The sequence below is a fragment of the Thamnophis elegans genome, chromosome 11, assembly GCF_009769535.1.
Source record: "Thamnophis elegans isolate rThaEle1 chromosome 11, rThaEle1.pri, whole genome shotgun sequence".
NCBI lineage: Eukaryota > Metazoa > Chordata > Lepidosauria > Squamata > Colubridae > Thamnophis > Thamnophis elegans.
The window spans coordinates 7,811,844-7,833,882 of record NC_045551.1 but is presented as its reverse complement, the minus strand read 5'-3'; the positions used below and the strand labels follow the sequence as shown (position 1 = coordinate 7,833,882).

The 22,039-nt window shown below is 44.3% G+C and overlaps 1 protein-coding gene across 1 annotated transcript in view; it reads right to left on the bottom strand.

Annotated features, from left to right (window-relative positions):
* LOC116514953 (ADAMTS-like protein 2) overlaps positions 1 to 21,161 on the bottom strand; it is a 55,149-nt gene extending 33,988 nt beyond the window's left edge. The window contains 6 exon segments of the mRNA XM_032226799.1: positions 818 to 861; positions 864 to 962; positions 4,242 to 4,344; positions 8,053 to 8,128; positions 11,782 to 11,948; positions 20,976 to 21,161. Coding sequence (XP_032082690.1) covers positions 818 to 861; positions 864 to 962; positions 4,242 to 4,344; positions 8,053 to 8,128; positions 11,782 to 11,948; positions 20,976 to 21,161 — 675 coding nt within the window.
* Between the last annotated feature and the right edge of the window lie 878 nt (positions 21,162 to 22,039).

Genomic DNA, 22,039 nt, shown 5'->3' with positions numbered 1-22,039 from the left:
CTCACTTCAGTTGCGCGTACATTTCGTGAACCCTAGCCCTTGAAAATTTAATCTTCCTTCATTTAGAGATTTTTAAAAGCTATAAAATTGTGCACAGCCTGACAAACGTTCTCTCTGATCAGAATAGAATCCAGTGATTTGTTGGACCAGATGAAAGCATCATCAGACAAAGAAAGGATTTGATATATAAATTAGACCCATTAAGCAAAAATGGGTGCCTTAGAAGTGAAACAGAAGTTACATCTCCACACCCGCTACTGGGAGGTTAGGGAACGCTATACTCCTGATTTTCCTAAGGCCTCTATCTTGAAACAGGATATTAAAATAGGAGGCTTTTGAACTGTTCCAGAGGACTTTCCCTGTGTACTCTTATTATGTCCCAGTCCTAGTCAGTAGATCTGGCCAGCTGAGCTCATACAATCCCAAACAGGGGTGGGTTTCTCGCCCCGTTCCAAACCGGTTCGGTTGGAACGGGGCTGGCGGCGTCCTCGTGCACGACCGCGGTGCACGCATGCGTACTAGCGTCTGTGCGATGCTCCAGCTGCTCCTGGAGGACCACGCAGGCGCTGTATGCGTCCTGCGCATGCGTGGAAGCGCAGAACTCGTCAAAACCGGGTAGGAGCACGGGTGGGGCCCTTCGCCGTTCCTGGAAGTTACTTACTTCCGGGTTCGCCGACCAACGGTTCGCAGGGACCGCCGCGACCGGTTGAACCCACCCCTGACTCCCAAAGCTAAGAGTCTACCGCAGTAGGCGTCCGATAAAAATATTCCTTGGATCATCTATGAATCTAGAGAGCAGCTCCTTTGATCATTGTACTCACACTTCCCCACTGATACAGACTCCTTGGTAAGCCCTGTCCTGCACGATGTGCCATCCTGGGCATTGTGCCATGAGTTGTCTCTCCCATTCCTCGAAGTGCATTGGAGATCACAGGGCTTGTTAGAGATGCTGGTGTAATCATCTACAGAAAAGCACAGGAGAAAAAGAAACAGGGAGGGCATGCAAATTTGGTCAGAGACTGCATACAAGACATGTTAAAACCAATTAAAGAAAGAAAATTTTGAACCTTCCTAGCAATCATCACCATTGTCTCTTCTTATTGTGGCTCTAGGACTTGTTATCAGCAACATGTCCATAGAGATTCTCCATCATCCAGTCTTGTGTATGTCCCAAAGGGTTCCACCACAAAAACCGTGTTCGACTAAAGGGCGCTCGACGAAACCGCGTAGCTGACGTCATCACAGCGCGGACAACAGCGCGGAGAAAAAGCACGCTGTAAACGCTAAACCTAAAATTACCCCTAACCTAAACCTAACCCCCCCTAAACCTAATCCTAAACCTAACCCTTAACAACCCTAAACCTAAACCTTAACCTAACGCTAAACCTATATCCTAACCCTTAACCTAACCCTAAACCTAACCCTAACCCTTAACCTAACCCTAACCCTTAACCTAACTCTAAACCTAACCCTAAACCTAACCCTTACCTTAACTTGAATCGGCTTGCTTTAAAAGCGCTATTTAAAGCACCCTTCTTTCTCCGCATGGCTGTTGTCGCCATGTTGATGACGTCAGCAACGCGGTTTGGTTTAAATCGGGAGCGCTTTAGCGAGCGCAGTTTTGTCATGCCACGGTCACAAAGGTGCTTTTCAAAAGGCAACTAGACTTTGTTTTTTCCCCATGAAAAATGTTTCACTTATACAAGAAGCTTCTTCAGTTCTGGCTGAATGGTGAGGAATGGGAAGATTTTATTCTTAGCTAGCTTTCTGAAAATTATTGAGGCCACTTGTGGGTTCTGTACTCTCGTGACCCGACAAATGCGCGCCCGACAAATGTGCGCCAACAAAACTGCGGCGACAAAACTGCGACGTCAAAAGCGCGCCCACTAAAGTGCGCCGATAAAACCGCACCCACAAAAGCGCGATTAGTTTTTTAGGTTAGGGTTAGGGTCAGGGTCAGGGTTAGGGTAAGGTTAGGGTTGTTAATGTTGTTTTCGCGTGTTTGATGATGGCGCGCTTTCGTCGGTATGCATTTGTTGACACACTTTAATGGGCGCGCTTTTGACGTCGCGGTTTCGTCGCCACGGTTTTGTCGGAGCGCATTTTGTCGGGCGCGCATTTGTCAGTGAACCCTGTACTCTCAGGGTCACCTGAATTAGGAGTGCAGGTGGGGGTGGTACCTTCTTGGTCCTCTGAAATTATAGGCAGGAGATAGGTGATGTATCCCACCCCCTCTGTTGAGAGAGGGCTGTTCCATTTTAATATAAATGACCTGTTAGAGAATAAAACAACACAAATGCATGGCGCAACACAGGGGAACAAACCCACCAGAACAAGATTCAGAAGGCCATCGGCATTTGAAAGAAAAAGGTCACTCTTTTGAAGAGAGCAAAATCCACATGCTGAGCAGAGAGGACCACTGGTTGAAAAAGGATCAAAGAGGCCAATATATTAAAACTCAAAGCTTCTTCTCACAAAGGGGTGGGTGGGGATATGACATCACCTATTCCTTGTCTACAACACAATCCTTTCAGCCGTACCAAGAATGTTACACATCCATTTGCACTCTGGTTCAGGTGACTTTGAGAGTAGAGATAAACCCTCAATTCTCAGAGAGCTAACAATAAACCTTCAGAGTGCTAACAGCTAGTTAACTGCTAGGAATATAAATCCTTTCATTCCCCCACAATTCAGCCACAACTGAAGAAGCTTCTTGGATAAGAAGTAAATGTTTTTTTTCAAGGGGAAAAAACAAAAACAAATTCAGTTGCCTTTTGAAAAGTATCTTTGGAGTTATTCAGCAACACCTAGCGAATCACAAAATTTTCCAATTCGGAATTAAATAATTTCTTTAAAAATCATTGCTATCTTTTTTTTTTTTTTAAAGAGAGATCTCTTGCTGGGTAGAGATATATACACTATATTTATCTTCCAACATAAACCCGACTAAAATTGCTACTTTAAACACACAGCAACGATGTGTGATGTCATTGGATGGGGGAGATCAATTTTCTTAAGATTTCTTTTCAGCACCTACCCTCAACCGGTTCACCGACAAATGCGCGCTCGACAAAAGCGCGCCGATGAAACCGCGGTGAGAAAACCGTGAGTTCGAAATCGCACCGACGAATGAGCGCAGAAGCACGCCGACAACAGTGCGCAGACAAAAGCGCGCTCTAAACCTAACTCTAAAACCTAACCCTAAACCTAAACCTGAACCTAATCCTAACCCTAATCGCGCTTCTGTCGGCGCTCTTTTGTCAGCGTGCCTTTGTGGGCATGGTGTCGACGTCGCGGTTTTATTGCTGCAGTTTTGTTGGTGCGCTGTTGTCGGGCGTGCATTTGGCGGGTCATGCCCTTAACCAAACCCACACAACTCCCCAACCAGCATTTCACTTCCCAATGACCCTTGCCTGACATGTCGTCCCCATCACAAGACCCTCACCTGACATGACCCAGACCTGACCCATCATAAGACCTTCACCTGATGCAACCTCCCCATCACAAGACCTATTGACCACATAAAGCACTTATAATAGAGGAACAATGACCCTGACACCTTGTCTGGTAACAAAATGTTGGAAACAACTCACAAGCTCAGAGAACGAACCTCCATCCTCACTTCTTTTACTCTTTGGTGCGTATAAGAGTGAGCTGGAAACAAACATCTCCTATTTCCATATTAACAATCTTTCTAAAAATCTAAATATGATTTGAAGTTAGGTCACCAAACTTGCCAGAAAATCGCCAAAGATCAACCACAGCTGGCCCTTCATGTATAACCACAACTGAGTCCAAAATTCCTGTTAAGTGAGACATTTGTTGAGAGAGGTTTGCCTCATTTTACAACCTTTCTTGCCACAGTTGTTAAGTTAAATCACTGCAGTTGATAAGAGCCGAGGTGGCGCAGTGGTTAGGGTGCAGTGCTGCAGGCACTTCAGCGACTGTTATCTGCAGTTCAGCGGTTCTAATCTCACTGGCCTCAGGGTTGACTCAGCCTTTTCATCCTTCCGAGGTGGGTGAAATGAGGACCCAGACTGTGGGGGGCTATATGCTGACTCTGTAAACAGCTTAGAGAGGGCTGAAAGCCTATGAAGCTGTATATAAGTCTAACTGCTTATTGCTATTGCTATTCTGGAATAAATATTTGCGGTCTTCAAACTTCATAAAGTCTTGCAAACCCTCTTACCTCCTTTTCTTTTGATCTATAGCTTCTGCTTAGTAATTTAACAAAGACAAACCTGGGTAGAGTGGCATCCAATGATAATAGTGTTTCCCAAAGGCCTTGGCATTGAAACTGGCACACTGATGTTGCTTGAAGCTGGCTGTGTTGGCAGGGCAAAGCTGGGGAGGAAAAGAAAATAAACCTGGTGCTTGTTCCATCGCCTCTCTATACCAGATTGACGTGGAATGATTTCCAAATGTAACGTGAACCAGTGTTTCCAACCTTCGCATTTTAATCTCTGTGGACTACAACTCCCAGAATTCCTCAGCCAGCTGGCCAAAGGTTGCAAATGATGGAGTGAACAATCCGAATGATATTATTTAATTGCATGAAGATTTGAAGTTTTCAGAGAAATGTAAAGGTTTTAGGACCAAAAAGAGGTCAGAGGCCACCCATATCATGGAACAACCCAAAAAATGTTGAAAGTATGTTTAATGTTTAATAATTATATGATGCCAATCCCGAAGGACTCCAGGCGGCTTACATAAAAACAATTTAAAAGAATACTAAAAAGTTTTAAAAATTAGAAAGACAGGCAAGTTAAAAGACACAAATGCACTCCACCTTAGTGGGGCTGGACCTCATTCAAGAGGTCAACAGCCCCAGGCCTGCCGGAATAGCCAGATCTTAATAGACTTTTGGAAGGCCAAGAGAGTGGGGAGGGTCCGGATCTCTAGGGGTAGATCGTTCCATAGGGCTGGGGCAGCTACAGAGGCCTTTCCCGAGGGGCCGCCAGACGACATTGTCTAGTCGACGGCACCCGGAGAAGGCCCATCCTGTGAGATCTTATCGGACGCTGGGGAGGTATGTGGCAGAAGACGGTCTTGTAGATATCCAGGTAAATAGCATGTATGACAGTGGTAGTTGTATAACATTTCAGACTGTTTAAGGGAAGGGCTTAACATTGAACTGGTAAGTTTGCCTTCAGGTGTAACTTGCTCCTCTTTTCATTCTCAATGGGAATCAGGTCATAGAAAACCCACTCTGCTAAAAATGGCCATTTGGATACTGAATTTCAGTAACAAAATGAAGGGGCAAATGACCAGAGTTGCCCCTTCCTATTTGAAGGAAACTTGGTGTTCGTAAGGTCTATGGCTTCCTTATTTCAATTCTATGCCCCCCCCCCCATCTATAGAAGCAATTGTTAGGCTTCTTCTGAGTACGCTAAAATAAAGTCAATTAAATAGGCACACAAGAATTCAGCCATTCTGGCAAGCAGATGTTATTCAGTGGTTGGATTCAAATAATTTACCAACCAGTTCTCTGCCCTAATGACTAGCTGGGTAGGCGGGGCTTGGTGGTCATGTGATCATGAAGGCGTGGCCAAGTCCATGTCACTCAGGTCGATGGGGAACTTCGCCTTAGTTGTTACAATGGTAATAAGGGTTAACTGGAGAGACAGTTTCTGTAAGCAGGGCAATAAAGATTAGGCTAGAAACAACACCAGAATTTTTTTTTTTGCAAAAATGGGATGTGGGAACGGGCCTTCGGGAGGCCAAAAATGGCTGCATTTGGTGTATAAACGCATCAACATTTCCATGCTCTTTTAAGGGGGGGAGGGTGCGTCTTATAGTCCGAAAAATATGGTACTTATAATCCTGTCCAACCACAGTGGGCTCTGGGAGCACAGGATTTCCTGTGGTCCAGAACAAGAGTTTGAAATAAAGATTCATTGTATATTTACAACCCTCAAGGAGTGAAGAAAACTGACATAGCAAAAGGGTTGAATTATGTTAAACTCATTCTCTTTTCTAAGCTAATGTTCTTCTGATTAAGAACTTTTCATTGGGACATCAAACTTATTAAAAATACTAACTCCAATTGCTGACCAGTAGTAGGATATGCCATTTCTGTCATCATCAGGAGAATCTGTCATTTCCTTCAATTGCACCTGTAAGTTGTTTTTCTACCCAGTATTTAAAATCTACGCATTTCAATCCATTTTTGAAATATAACAATGTGTGCAGAGGATTTCACCAGGCAAATTTGACAGGTATAGGAAGGAATAATAAACCTTCCAAGCAAATTATCTAAGCTAAGACGCTTACTTATTCCTCAAGTAAGGACAAAAGTGTGAGATGGGGGGAAAATAGTGAATTACTGAACATTTAAGAAAGTCTATATGCTCTTACAATGATCAAGAAATATGAAGAATGAGATAAATTATACACAACCATTTGTTTTTTGAAGGAATTAGGTTTTCTGTTATTTTTTTTGAAATGCTAGGAAGCACTGTAGGTTTACTAACAATAAAGTGTAAGTAGTGCCTGTGAAAACCTCTTCCCATGTGCCCCCATAGTTCAGGGTTCAAAATTTTATTAGTTTATCGAAGCAAAAATAAAGAAAAATGAAAATAAAGGTAAAATAGGAAAGGAAAAGGGAAAGAGAGAAAAGTGCTGGGTAGAGGGGGAAAAGATTGACATCCAACTCCGTTTGGTACAGTACAATAAGGTAGTAACATGAAATGTCAACTTTTTTACTTTTCTACCCTAATATATAATGGTTCCACCACAAAACCGTGTTCCACTAAACCGCGCTCGACGAAACCGCGTAGCTGACGTCATCAACAGGGCGACAACATCACGGAGACAGAAGTACGCTGTAAACGCTAAACCTAAAATTAACCCCGAAACCTAAACCTAACCCCCCTAAACCTAATCCTAAACCTAACCCTTAACCCTAACCCTAAACCTAATCCTAACCCTTAACCTAACCCTAAACCTAACCCTAACCCTTAACCTAACCCTAACCCTAACCCTAACCCTAACCCTTAACCTAACCCTAAACCTAACCCTAAAGCTAACCCTAAACCTAACCCTTACCTTAAATTGAATCGGCTTCCTTTCAAAGCGCTATTTAAAGCGCCCTTTTTTCTCCGCGCTGGCTGTTGTCACCCTGTTGATGATGTCAGCAACGTGGTTTAATCGGGCGCAGCTTAGTTGAGCGCGGTTTTGACGGGTCACGATATATAATAGCCATTTATATAACACCAAACCTATCTAAGCAGCCAAAATCAAAGTTTCATTTTTTCCCACTTCAAGGTAAAAAGTCCAAAGGAGTTTCCAAGTAGAACCAAACTTAATTGTGTTATTTTCTTTAATCAAATAAGTCAATTTAGTCCTCTTTGCTAACTCCATCAACTTTTGCAGCCATTCCACCACTGTGGGAATCACAGTGTCCTTCCATTTTTGTGTACAAAGTACCGTATTTTTCGGAGTATAAGACGCACCAAGATTTCAAAGAGGCAAATTAAAAAAGGGGTTTTTTTTTGCAGACCTCCCAAAAATGGCCCATATTTCGTGAAAACAGGCCCGTTTTTTCCTCCCCAAAAAAGGGCACGAATAGCCTTTAGAAGGATTGTAGAGTGCTTGTGGGGGGGGCGCAGGGGGGGGACAAAAACAAGCAAAAAATGGCCCATTTTTGTCAAAAAAGGGCATGCATAGTCTTTAGGAGGCTTGTAGCGTGCTCCTGGGGGCTATAGGGGCACAATTGAGCAAAAAACAGCACATCTATTGCTCATTTCTGCCCTCCCCAGCCCCCAGGAGCACTCTGAAAGCCTCCTAAAGGCTATGCATGGCCATTTTGGTGAAGGGGGCAGGGTTTCGAGAGGCAAAAAAATGCTGTATTCAGTGTATAAGACGCACCCAGATTTTCAGCCTCTCTTTTTGAGGGAACAAGGTGCATCTTATACTCCAAAAATCTTGCTGTTATCATCATGTAAAACCATTTGGTTCCATACTACTTTAACTGCTAGTTGGGCTCTGTAGCACGCAAAGAATTACATTCATTCTTGTAGATCAAATATAGTATCTATGAAATTGGCTTACCTGCTGTTGGCATAACTGATAGCGCTTCGACTGACCCAGGCACATGCTACTATTTGTCCCCTGAGGTATGTGCAGCCTGCAATAAAAGAGAATCCTTCTTCAACAGGACTGAAAATGTTGACTTCAGAGAGGTTCTGGTTTAGTGTAGGAAACATCATTTGAAAAGTCTTTCGAAACTAAGTTTCATATATGGTATACTAATGGGTTCCACCACAAATCCGCGAAGCCCTTATCCGCGGATACATAAGCGCGAAGACTAATTCGCGCCACTCGAAGCGCTAAGGAAAAACGCGACCCTACCGCGATGACATAATCGCGGAGGGCAAATCCGCGCATTCCCAAGCACTCAGCATCCTAAACCTAACCCTAACCCAAACCTAACCCTAAACCTAACCCTAAACCTAACCTTAAACCTAACCCTAACCTAACCCTAACCCTAAAACAAACCCCTAAACCTAATCCTAACCCTTACCTTAATTTAAATCCGCTTTCTGCCGCCGCGCTGTTTTAAAGCGCCCTTCTGTTGCCGCGCTGTTGTCGCGGCAGTGATGACGCACGGTGATGACATTGCGGCTTTAGCGACGCGATTTTATCACCGCTATTTTGACGAGCGCGGTTTTGTCGTGCCACGATACTAATGTGCTACTCCCTTCATTCAGGATAATTTTTCAGTTTCCCACTCTAGTCTATAAGTCTGGTCTTCTAAACAAGTTCAATACTTCCTGATATGGTTGTCACAGTTTCATATTTTAATGGGAAAATAGAATTTAAAGTTTGAAGAATTCATTACTACACACACTGCATTAAAGTAGCCATGTTTTTTTTTTCCTTGGGCTTACACAGTTGGCCTTTAAAGCTCCTTTGCAATCTGGAAAAAAGGAGACACTTGCTTTAAAATGTTTTTTAACAAGGCAAGTACAGATCCCATGCACACTCCAGATCACACTGCTTCTTCAAAGCACTGCTAACTAGATCCAACACCATCTACTCTTGAAAGATCCACCAAAGATTCATTTAGGTTATGCCATTATGACGTCCATAATAACTTTTGCTACTTCCTTCTCTGCTGCAATTTTCTTTAGCTTAAATATGAACAAGAAATCTCCATTTAAATCTATTGCATCCAGAAAAATATTCAGAATATCTCCAAATAGTTAACTGTAATTTCCTCCGTGACCCGACAAATGTGCGCATGACAAAAGCGCGCCGACAAAACCGTGCCGACAAAACCGCGACATCATAAACGCACCCACAACAACACGCTGACAAAACCGCGATTTCAGTTAAGGTAAGGGTTAGGTTCAGAGTTAGGTTCAGGGTTAGGTTTAGGGTTAGGTTTAAGGTTAGGGTTAGGGTTAGGTTTAGAACTCACGGTTATTGTTTGTTGAAGGCGCACTTTTTTCGGCGCGCCGTTGTCGGCGCGCTTCTGCGCTCATTCATCAGCGCGATTTAGAGCTCGCAGTTCTCTCGCTGCGGTTTCATCGGCGCGCTTTTGTCGAGCGCGCATTTGTCGGTGAACCGATTTCCTCAGCATTAACTAACATTCTACTCCAGCGCGTCTGAATTTGACTTCCAAAGCTGAATAGCAACACAATTTTTTCAGAGTGAAATTAAGCCAGCTCAAGATAAATAGGACTTATTCCCAGGAAACAAAAATAGGATTGGACTTTAAGCATGTCCAAGCTTAACTTTATCACAATATCAAATTCTACGTATCAGAACAGGTTGGAGTGCTGTCAAAGAAACTTACTTCCCCCTGCCTAACTTCGATCCTAAAGTACTTGCTAAGCCTGAATAACCGGATGGTAGAACTTCAACCATTAGGAAGACAGGTGGCTCCTTCTTTTAGTGGAGTCTTTTAGACTTTTGCTCTTAATTTAGCTAATATAGGTAGTCCTGGACTTACAACCACAGTTGGTACCAGAATTTCCACTGTTAAGTGGTTGTTAAGTGAGTCATACCTGATTTTAAGACCTGTTTTGCCACAAAATAGACATTTTTTAAAGTTGGAGAGGCAAATGGTAGGTGGCAGGCGATCCTACTAGTTGGTTCTTAAAAGGAGAGCCTGCTTTCCCTTGCCAAAAGTAAGCTTATTTCTAACTACATTGAGAATCAGGGTTATTTCCAGGAAGAACAGTGGTGGGTTGCAGGCGGTAAGCTCCGGTATGGGCGTACCGGAGCCAGCCCGGAGCACCGGACCATTCGAGTACGGTGCTCCGGAGGGCCCGCCCACCCGCCCGAGCTCCTTACCTGTGTTTAAGGCTTCTGCGCTTCCGCGCATGGCACGTACAGGGCCTATGTGACGCTCTGCAGAGCAGCTGGAGCGTCGCGGAGGCGCTAAGATGCATGTGCACGCTATGCGCAGGTGCGTGCTGCGTGCGTCCAGAGGACGCCGCCGGGCCTGTTCCAACTGTACTGGTTGGAACAGGAATTTAAACCCAACACTGAGGAAGAACCTCAGCATATCCAGATTTCAATTATGGAGCCATGCGGCATAAAAGGACATACATAAACTCACACAATTTTGATAGCAAGAAAGAGGAATGGTTTCACCCTTCAGAAGTACGTTTATATAGAATAGGAAGAAGAAATGTGGAGAAGCATAGTCAGGAGAAGTCACCAATGCCGGTTCTCATTAGCATCCAGGGATCTGGAGCAGCAGATTAAAATAGCTGCCTCCCTGGAGTTTATTCAACTCTTGAGTACAGGTTGAAGTTCGGCACGGTTAGCTAGATAGACATTTAAGCAACTGGGCTAAGGATGGGAGTATAGGATTCCTCAGGGGAAACAAAAATCTATCATCTCCTTATACAAACCGTAGCTTCCCTGCACTTAAATCAGGGAATCAACTCAAGTTGTTAGTTGCTGAATCTCAAGAAAATAAAGAGAAAACAGCGAGGATTATGAAAATTATCTACGAAGAGGAAGTTAGAAAAATAGAGCCACACGGAGAAAAAGTGATTTGGTGAATTGCTGTCATATCTCAATCAGTTTTTTTTTTAATGCCAAATGTACTGTGATGGTAAAATTGGCTTATCCACTAAAGGTCCCACACAGTGGTGGGTTTCAAAAATTTTCGAACGTACTCTGTGGGTGTGGCCTCCTTTGTGGGAGTGGCTTGCCGGCCATGTGTTTTCTCTCTCTCTCTCTCTCTCTCTCTCTTTCCTTCCTTTTGTCTCTCTGTCCCTTTTTCCTTTTTTTCTTTCATCTCTCTCTCACTTTTTCTTTCTTTTTTCTTCCTTTCTTTCTCTCTCTGTGTGAGTCTGTCTGTCTGTCTGTGAGTGTGTGTGAGTGTGTGCATGTGTGTGTCAGTGGTGGGTTTCAAAAAATTTTGGAATTTTTGTAGGTGTGGCCTGCTTTCTGGGTCCACTGGTGGAACCTCTTAGCAATATAGCAATAGCAGTTAGACTTATATACCGCTTCATAGGGCTTTCAGCCCTCTCTAAGCGGTTTACAGAGAGTCAGCATATTGCCCCCAACAATCTGGGTCCTCATTTTACCCACCTCGGAAGGATGGAAGGCTGAGTCAACCCTGAGCCGGTGAGATTTGAACCGCTGAACTGCTGATCTAGCAGTAGCCTGCAGTGCTGCATTTAACCACTGCGCCACCTTGGCTCTTCTAACCGGTTCGGTAGATTTGACGAACCGGTTCTACCGAACTGGTGCGAACTGGCAGGAACCCACCTCTGGTCCCACATTTCTGTCAAGGGGCCTTGGTCAACTACTTACCGCTGCCATAAGCAGTGCCTCTCTCTTGACATCACACCTCCTCCACAGGTGCGGGAACATGTAGACCAGGAGCTCCATTCTCCCCACCATTTGGTGACCTCTTCATTCCAGGTACCAGCTTCTTCTGCTGCTTCATTACTGTCCTGACACAAACAGGGAAAGGTTACCTTAAGAACTCCAGAATTACTCCCAGATCTCAATTTTCTAACCTCACAAGCGATTCCTAGATCCACATTTTGCTATATGACAGCGTTTTGGTTCTTCTGATGTACACTGTTGGATACATGTACATTATTTGCAGACTGAGATAAAATATGAAACATACAATAACTTTCCTGTATATCAGTGGCTCAGTGGCTAAGACGCTGAGTTTGTCAATCAGAAAGGTCAGCAGTTCACCGGTTCGAATCCCTAGCGCCATGTAACGGAGTGAGCTCCCGTTACTTGTCCCAGCTTCTGCCAACCTAGCGGTTCGAAAGCCTATAAAAATGCAAGTAGAAAAATAGGAGCCACCTTTGGTGGGAAGGTAACAGCGTTCCGTCCACCTTCAGCATTTAGTCATGCTGGCTACATGACCACGGAGACGTCTTCAGACAGCGCTGGCTCTTACGCTTTGAAATGGAGATGAGCACCGCCCCCTAAAGTCGGGAACGACTAGCATATGTAAGAGGGGAACCTTTACTTTTACCTGAATTTCTCTTATATCACCTGCAGCCATACCATTTTCCAGCATTGCTCTGGATGGTTAGATAAATTTGTGAATATATAGAGAAAACAGAATTGATTGAGATGCTATAGAGAAATAAAGTAGGCTTCATTTGAGCCTCTGCAATCAGTTCCTGACAGAATTACTATCACTTAGGACATAGATACTTGTTGTGGCCCAGCAGGAGCCGTTGGAGCTGCCACCAGACTCCAACAGCGAGGGGCCCTATGAATTGGCTCTGGAGGATGTGGAGGACCCTGGACAGGGTTCCGACTCTGAGCAGGGCGCAGAGAGGCTGGCCACCAGGAGGCACTTGAGCCTTGGATCAGTGGGGAGGAGACAAGGGAGAATGATCCAGAAGTCAGCAGTGAGTTGTTCTTGGATGCCCGGCACCGAAGAGCTAATAGGCATCAGGAACAGTTGCGAAAGTACAGGAGGTAATTGCACTCAGCTGGTGGTCATTAGGCTCCTCTCCAGACTATAAAAAGACTGCTTGTGCACACGCCCCTCTCGCAGAAGTCAACACAGGAATTAACATTGAAGAACATGATTGTGAGCTTGGCAGGCTGGATTGCTGCCACGACTTATCTGTGCTGGATTGCTGCCCCAGCTTGTCTGTGCCGGTTTGCTGCCAAGGACCTGTCTGTCTGTTAATTAAATGCTGTAACTTATCTTTGGCTCGGAGTGTGTGTTGGTGTGGGACGAGGGGGGTCAGAACAGATACTGTAAGCTATGAATTCTAGAACATGAAAGACTGTCTACTGCAGATCTGTATGAGTCACTGTTCTGAATCTTCCAGAGAGTGGCAGTGAGTGTGGAAAGGAGTGGAAAATGGACAGGAGCTGCTATATCTCCTGGAATGTTACTACCGGTAGTTGCTACAGCAATACAAAAAAGCAGCATACTACATCATGATTACCTTTCTATCCATGAGAGGTGATGATGTCATTAGCACTGCATGCTGCTTCTGTTTTTCTACAATTTCAGGAAAACTAATGCTTACGTATCGGAGGTCAGTTAGTACCTGCTGCCTTAAAACTTTTTGAGGTCAAAACATTGGCACAAATTCTTTACGGGGCAGAAACAGGAATCCTTGCAAAGAGAAACTTTTTAGAATCCATACAAACCAAATTCCTGCGAGCCATTTTAGCTGCACCCAATGGAACTCCAAATGCCCAGTTAAGAATTGAGACAGGCATGCCTCAAATTCAGGTAAGAGCCTGGAAGATGATGATCATTTATTGGCTTAAAATGCATTTCTTTCCAGAGGGACTGTCCCCACTAGTGTTGACTGACAACTTCCCTTCCCCCTGGAAACAGGCAATGGATCACAAGCTGGGCTCTTATGGGCTCTCACCATTATTCTTAATGTCCCTAGGCTTTGAGCAAGCAAAGCAAGTAGTAATAGAATGAGGGACATGGAGTTCCAAGAAGAACTAAATAGGTTGCCTCTCCACAGTAGGGACAGAATCAAACAGGGTGTGTGGGAATCGGCAAGATATCTAAATGATCTCCCCAAAACAAAGAATAGCTTTCTTCAGAGCCAGATTTAACATTCTTCCTTCAGCACTCCTCCAGGGCAGGTATAAGAGAACACCTATAGCGAACGGGTTTGTATAGGTGGTAAAGGAGAAGTGGAAGATAATTCACATGTTCTATTACACTGCGAGCTATACAGAGCTTGTAGGTCTGCACATATTCTCCCCTTATTAGAGAGATTGCCAGGGAGGGCAGACCATTTTTATCTAGGCTTCCTCCTCCAGGACACTAACCCGGTTACCACGTATGCAGTGGCAAAGTTCTGTGCTGCTGCAATGTCCATAAGAAAAAATTGGCTACAGAAGTATAGTACCATCTTGCACCAATTATCTGGACATCCCTCTAACAATCTTTGAACCATTATGTTATTATCCACTTTTAATGTCAATACTTTTTAATTATATCTTAATGTTAGTATTTTTTAATATAGTGTAAAAACTAATGTGTATTGCTGGTCTTTGACCGTAATAAAGATTTTACTTACTAAATGCTTACGTATCAGTGCGAGCATCTGAAGGAGGCAAGGTGATGGGGAAAGTAAAGCTTGCCTAATGGCAAGTGTGCATCTATTTTGAACACAGAGAGCTGGGACATCTTTCCAGCTAGTAGAGATCTGGGGTTCTTGCATGGGAAAATAACTGAGATGCTTTTGAAAGGAGCAGCAGTGCTCCCCGTCCCATGGATAGGAAAAGAGGTGACTCTTTCTTATTCAAAGGCTGGAGGAGGGTTTCCTGTGGGGTTTCTGAAAAAGGGTTACAATGTTCAGTGATCCATGAAATCTAGGGCAGCTAAAGCAAGTGGACTAAAATGGGGAGGGGTTACCTCCTTCATTTAATGGCAGAGCCTGGATCCTCAATGGGTGTTCTGGAATAATGAAAGGGTGTGATGGAGAACTTTTTCAAACTGTGGGGAAGAAGAATTATTAAATAGCGCAGGGTTCTAATTGGAATTTCAGATTGGTCAAGTCAGAAGGTATGTCTTTGCATGTCTCACAAAAGGCTAAATGAATACACCAGTGGTGGGTTTCAAAAAATTTTGGAACCTCTTCTGTAGGTGTGGCCTGCTTTCCGGGTCCACTGGTGGAACCTCTTCTAAACCGGTTTGATAGATTTGATCTCCGTGACCGCCTCCTGCAACATACCTCCCAGCATCCAATAAGATCGCACAGGGCGGGCCTTCTCCGAGTACCATCGACTGCGCAGTGCCGTCTGGCGGTTCCGCGGGGGAGCCTTCTCTGTAGCTGCCCCGGCCCTCTGGAATGACCTACCCCCTGAGATCCGGACCCTCCACCACTCTTTTGGCCTTCCGTAAGTCTGTAAGACCTGGCTGTTCCGGCAGGCCTGGGGCTGTTGATCTAGATTGATCTTCAGCCCCATTAAGATCGAGTGTATGTTGTGCCCTCCTTTAACTCATCTTTGTTCTGTATTTTAATTTTTTTAAATGCTCTTAACCTGTTTTTTATGTAAGCCGCCTGGAGTCCTTCGGGATTGGGCGGCATACAAATCTATTAAAATTGGAAATTGGAAATTGGTTCTACCAAACTGGTGTGAACTGGATTTAGATTTGGATTTATTACATTTATATGCTGCCCTTTTCCCCGAAGGGGACTCAGCCTGGTAGGAACCCAGCCTTCTTTCCCGTCTAAAATGACATAGGGAAAGTCTGGCAATTCTTCTTCAAAATGTTCTGAGGATAAGTAATCTAAAAGCTAAGAAAGAAAAACAGGGAAAAGACCTATTCTTCTGAAATAAACAACGTATAGTTGACTTTTCCAGAAAGCAAAATCTTTTAACGTATTTATTATAACTGACTACATTTGGTTATTACCGATTGTAAACATGATACATGAAAGAGAAAGCAGTTAAGATGCATGAACTGGGCCTGTGCATGACACACCCTTATTTCCATAGATTTTGTTTCCCAATGTTGTGCAACTCGACATTCTTTAAAACGGCAGAGAAAATGTCAGGATAAGCCACTTCTCTGACCCACGTCTTAAAAGTTTAGATGCAGTAGAAACAGGTACAGCAAATTCATTCCTACTATACTTTGATCACCCCAAAGGTGAAATGTTCTTTCTATAAAAGGTACTATATTCAAGAGAAGAATAGGAAGGTTCAGGTGGAGATATCCTGCTAGTCACTGGATGCTCAGATAGGACATTGAAACAAATATTCAGAAGGTATTTTTGACACCTCCTGTTCACGCCCAAATGTGATTTTCTATCTGGCTTCCTAAGCTTTTTCAGATTTACATGAAATCACTGAAGTTTCGGAATGGGTGCCATCAGCAAGATGATGACAGCCAGTTCTATCGCTCCCTACCTTTTAATTGGTTCACCGACAAATGCGCCCATGACAAAAGCATGCCGACAAAACTGCAGCGAGAAAACGCGATGTCGAAATCGCGCCCACAACAGGCGCCGACAAATGCGCGCCATCAACAAACAACACAAAAACAAGGTAATAACCCTAACCCTAACCCTAACCTCACCCTAATCGTGCTTTTGTGGGCGCGGTTTTGTCAGCGCGCTGTTGTGGGCGCGATTTCGATGTCGCGGCTTTCTCGCCGCGGCTTTCTCACCACTTTTGTCTGCGCGCCTTTGTCGGGTCACGCTTTTAATTTAATGCCTTGCAGTGAGATGGGAGACTAACAAATTTAATAAATAAATGAATAAAATTTCAAGGAAACAATCGACATGATTTGATACATTCTTAATTTTGATAATAAACCTGGATGTGGGGGAATAAGCTGAAATTATATCCAGACAAGTCAGAAGTGCTATTAATAAAAAGAAAACTGGACTTGATTAAGGTAAAGTTTATTTTCCTTTAGGATAAGAATACTCTTTGACCATCATTGTCATTGGATTTGCAAAGGGGTTGTGTGTGATGAAGAAATAATACGCACAACAACAGCTAATGGGCCACCTGAGTAACCTTCCTGAGCTACTTGACAGAACACCTTAGTTGCAACTCATCTTGACATGCAATGAATGCCCTTTAGTCTACTCATGAAAAATGTCCAGAAAGTACGGGGCCAAATTATTGAATCTTGCATGGCTCTGAGATCATGTCGTCAGTACTAGAAACATTTTCACTGGTTATCATAGCTATTGGCACAACCTAAGATGCCTTTTTGAACTTCAAAATCCTAAATAGGGATACGGCTTAATTGCTGGACTGCCTGTTCGAACATTAATCTAGCCAGCCCTGATATAAGCAGAAGAGTTCCTTTGAAAATGCCCCTGCTGCAGAGGTGGGTTCCTACCAGTTCGCACCTATTTGGTAGAACCGGTTCGTCAAATCTACCGAACCGGTTAGAAGAGGTTCCGCCAGTGGACCCGGAAAGCAGGCCACACCTACAGAAGAGGTTCCAACATTTTTTTGAAACCCACCACTGGCAAGGATCTTGTAACTTGACAGCTTTAAGACTTGCATGCTTCAATGCCAGAGTTTCTGAATAGCTACTTGAACCGACCTAAGTACTAATTCATAATTTCATATCTGGTCACATGGGCGGCAAGCCACTCCCATTCGGTCACATGGGTGGCAAGCCACTCCCACAAAGGAGGCCACACCCACAGAGTAGGTTCCAACAATTTTTGAAACCCACCACTGCCTTGCTGCCAGAAGATGGACAATCAGGGACTTGGGCAAGGGTCTTCTGTTGAATATCTCCAAGCTATACAACCCTTTTTAAAGGACGGGGTTAGGCTCCTGCTGGGCTCCCATTATTTAGGAAGGTGGTTAAAATGCATCCCTTTGGCAAGCTTTAACTTTAAAAAAAAAATTATAAATTTTTATTTTAAACACATAAACACATCAACAGAAACAGACACATGACTTAAAACAACATAGGAACAATAAGTTCCATTGTATATCATACAGCAGTTCCGTATCGGTTTCCTTTGCAGTTAGTGTTTTCCCTCCTATACATTTCTATCTTGCGTTCATGGTTCCCTTATTCGTTATCCATTTTTATGTACAATTCTATATTTATTTATACTTAGCTATTTATAACCAAATATTATTTACCTATATTGTGCTTTATATTTTCTGTCATTTATTCTCTTACATACAGTTATAGGTATACATTCACATAATTATTCTTTTTCTTTGCCATTCTTATACTTTGGTTATTCCATTTAAAAGGTTATAATCAATTTGGGTTGCTTTGTTTACCATCCCTAGGGCCTGTATTAACACCACTTTATTTCCCTTTCTTTTCTCCCTCCCTTCCTTCTCTACTTCCTTCCTCCTCTCCTTCCCCTTCCTTCTTCCCTTACCTCTCCCCTACTCCTACCCTCTCTCTTCTCCTTCCTACCCTCTCTCCTTCTCTTTCTCTTTAACTTTTTAATTGTTTTAATTAATTTTGATTTTGATGTTAACAAATTATTTTGTGTCCTTATTCCTATTTTTATTGCTGCAAGCCACCTTGAGTGTTGGTATAACACCCGGGTAAGATTTAAGATTCAATAATAATTTTTTTTAAAAAACAACCAACCACCACCACCAAATCTTCGCGCTCTACTTGGGGCTGCCCCTGAAAAGTGTTCGGAGACTACAATTACTCCAGAATGCAGCCGCGCGAGCGATACTGGTGTACCAAGGTACATCCATACTACACCTATCCTCCGCGAGCTGCACTGGCTCCCCATTGGTCTCCGAGCACGATTCAAGGTGCTGGTTATCCACCTTTAAAGCCCTACATGGCCTAGGACCCGGATATCTACGAGACTGCCTTCTGCCGCATACCTCCCTAAGACCGATAAGATCGCACAGGATGGGCCTTCTCCAGGTGTCATCAGCTGGACAATGCCGGCTGGCAACGCTCCGGAGTAGGGCCTTCTCTGTTGCCGCTCCGGCCCTATGGAACGAACTACCCCCCGAGATCCGGACCCTACCCACTCTCATGGCCTTCCGAAAAGCTATCAAAACTTGGCTTTTCCAGCAGGCCTGGGGCTGTTGACCTCTTGATTGAGGTCCAGCCCCGCTTAGACTGGGTGCATGTTGTGTTTCTTTTAATTTGTTGTGTTTTATTTGTTTTAATCTTTTTAATATTTCTTATTTCTGTAAGCCGCCCGGAGTCCTCCGGGATTGGGCGGCCTATAAATTCAATAAATAGAATAGAATAGAAATCCTGAAACCTGAACCCTAACCCTAAGCCTTCCAAATGGGATAATAATATAAGAATGGCAAAGAAAAAGAATAAGTATGTGAATGTATATCTATAATCTGTATGTAAGAGAACAAATGACAGTAAAAATATACATAATATAGGTAAATAATATTTGGTCCTAAGTAACTAAGCTTAAATAAATAAAGAAATATTTTAGTGTCACAACCCCTGGTAAGCCCCAATTATGGGAGGAAGCTAACTGCTTCCATCATCTGTCAATCGGCTCGTCACAAGAGTCCATCACGACAGAAACCCTATATATATAAGGTTCAAATCCCAGTAAGGGTATGGCTAGCTGATGAGAGCTAAATAGCTTGAAATAGATCTATACTAGTCTCCCTTTATTTATTTATCAGCACAAATTAAAACCCACACACACACACACACACATATATATATATTGTTATATTTATGCTGATAAATAAATAAAGGGAGACTAGTATAGATGACTTAATATATAATATATATATAGATATATATATATATATATATATATATATATATATATATATATATATATATATATATTACCGTTGCCTTTGTTATATTGGTGTTTTATTTGTGCTGATAATAAAGGGAGACTAGTATAGATAATACAGCCCAGGTTCGAATCCCAGTAAGGGTATGGCTAGCTGATGAGAGCTAAATAGCTTGAAATAGATCTATACTAGTCTCCCTTTATTTATTTATCAGCACAAATAACACACAAATAAAGAAATGTACATAAAATGGATAACGAATAAGGGGACCATGAATGTAAGATAGAAATGTATAGTAGGGAAAACACTAACTGCAAAGAAACAGATTCGGAACTGCGGTATGATATACGATGGAACGTATTGTTCCTATGTTGTTTTTAAGTCATGTGTTTTTTTTGTTGATGGTTTACGTGTTTGAAATTAAAAAATGTATCACTCAGAAATCCTGAATTTTCAGGTAGGACAGGGTTACAGTGATTCAACCCAGGACTTGATAAACCACCAACCCCCTACGCCTGTCCATTTTCTGCCCCAATTCCATTCGACCAAAGACGCTTTTTAAAGCCAACTAGTGCCCATGCCATGAGTTGCGGAGAGAGGAACCAGCTGCAACGGGCAAAAATAAAGCAAAACAAATAAAATAAAATAAAAATAAATAAAATCCCAGCCTGGATTATAAAGCAGACGCCGCGGGAAGTTGCAAGAGGGCAGGGCAAGCGAAACCAGCGCTGTCGTTTCCACGCATTTTGTCTCCTTGCTCAGCGCTGAGCCCAGCATTTTTAAAAGGGACGGGGCGGGAAACGCCCTAGGAAAAAGAGGTCGCTTCGGAGCCGAGATCCGCGACAGATCCGAGTCGTTGAGCGACGGTCAGCCATGAGAACGGATCATTCGGGGGGGGGTGGATTTACTTCTCCGAAATGGGGCGGCCGGATGCATCTGCTTGCATGCACATTGCAAAACTGCTTGCATGCACATTGCAAAACTGCTTGCATGCACGTTGCAAAACCGCTTGCATGCACGTTGCAAAACTCCTTGCATGCACGTTGCAAAACTCCTTGCATGCACGTTGCAAAACTTCTTGCATGCACGTTGCAAAACTCCTTGCATGCACGTTGCAAAAACTTCTTGCATGCACATTGCAAAACTGCTTCCATGCACATTGCAAAACTGCCTTTCGAGGATCTCGGGGAAGGGTGCACAAAATCCCCCCCTCCCAAAGTGCAGCGGCGGCTGGAAGTCGCCCACCGCCGCGCTCCCCACCCCACCCCCGCCGCCTCTGGCCCCTTTACCTTAGCGCGGAGTGCCCAGGCGAAGAGCAGAAAGAGGGACTGCAGCAGAGGGAGCCGCGGGCGGAAGGCGGGAGGCGCGGCCATGGTGCTCGCTAGCGCTCCATGAGCGGCCAAAAGGCGGCAGCGGAGTCCCGGCGGCGGCGGCGGCGGCAGCAGGAGCAGCTGCTGCTGAACCCAAAGCGGCATGGCCGAGGGAGTCTAATGATGACTTTCCAAGCCGATGATGCGGGTCTGCGGGAGCGCGGGGCGACCCTGTGGCTCCCGGGCAGCGGTGATTGACAAGGCGAGCCCAGAGCCACCGCCAGTGGGACGAAGGAAGGAACGAAGAAGGAAGGAAGGAGTGAGTGGGGGGTCTTCCCGGCTGCCCCCTTCCCTCCTTCTTCAAAGAGACAAAGGATCCCGGCGCAGCGGGAGCCTTCCTACGGCAGCCTTTGCCCGCTGCTGGCCGGGAAAGGAAGGCGGAGGGGGGGGGTCCACATCCTCTCCCCCCCTTGGCTGTCAAAGAGGCCCTTCAGCAAAAGAGGGTGGGGGGCTCGAACTCTTTGCAACCATCTTTTCTAGGCGCACCAATAATGGTAGAAAAAGGAAGGGAGAAAGGAGGAGAGAATGAAAGGAAGAGGGGGGAAAGAAGAAGGAGGTAAGAGGAGGATGGAAAGGAGAGAAGAGAGAGAGAGGGGTAGGAGGGGAAGGGGAAGAGCAGGAGTAGGAGAAGGTATGGGAAGAAGAAAGGGGAAGGAGGAAAGTAGAGAAGGGAGGGAGAGAAGGAAAGAGGGTAAGGAGAGAGGATGGATCGGAAGAAAGAGGAGGAGAGAGGGTAGGAAGGGAAAGAGGAAGAGCAGGAGTAGGCGAAAGGTACGGGAAGAAGGAAGGGGAAGGAGAGGAGGAAGGAGGAAAGTAGAGAAGGGAGGGAGGGAGAAAGGAAAGGAGGATGGAAGGGAGAGAAAAGGAAGGAGAGGGTAGGAAGGGAAAGAGGAAGAGCAGGAGCAAAGGTGAGGTAGGGAAGAAGAAGGAAGAGAGAGGAAGAAGAAAGTATAGAAGGAGTAGAGGGTGAAAAGAAAGAGGGA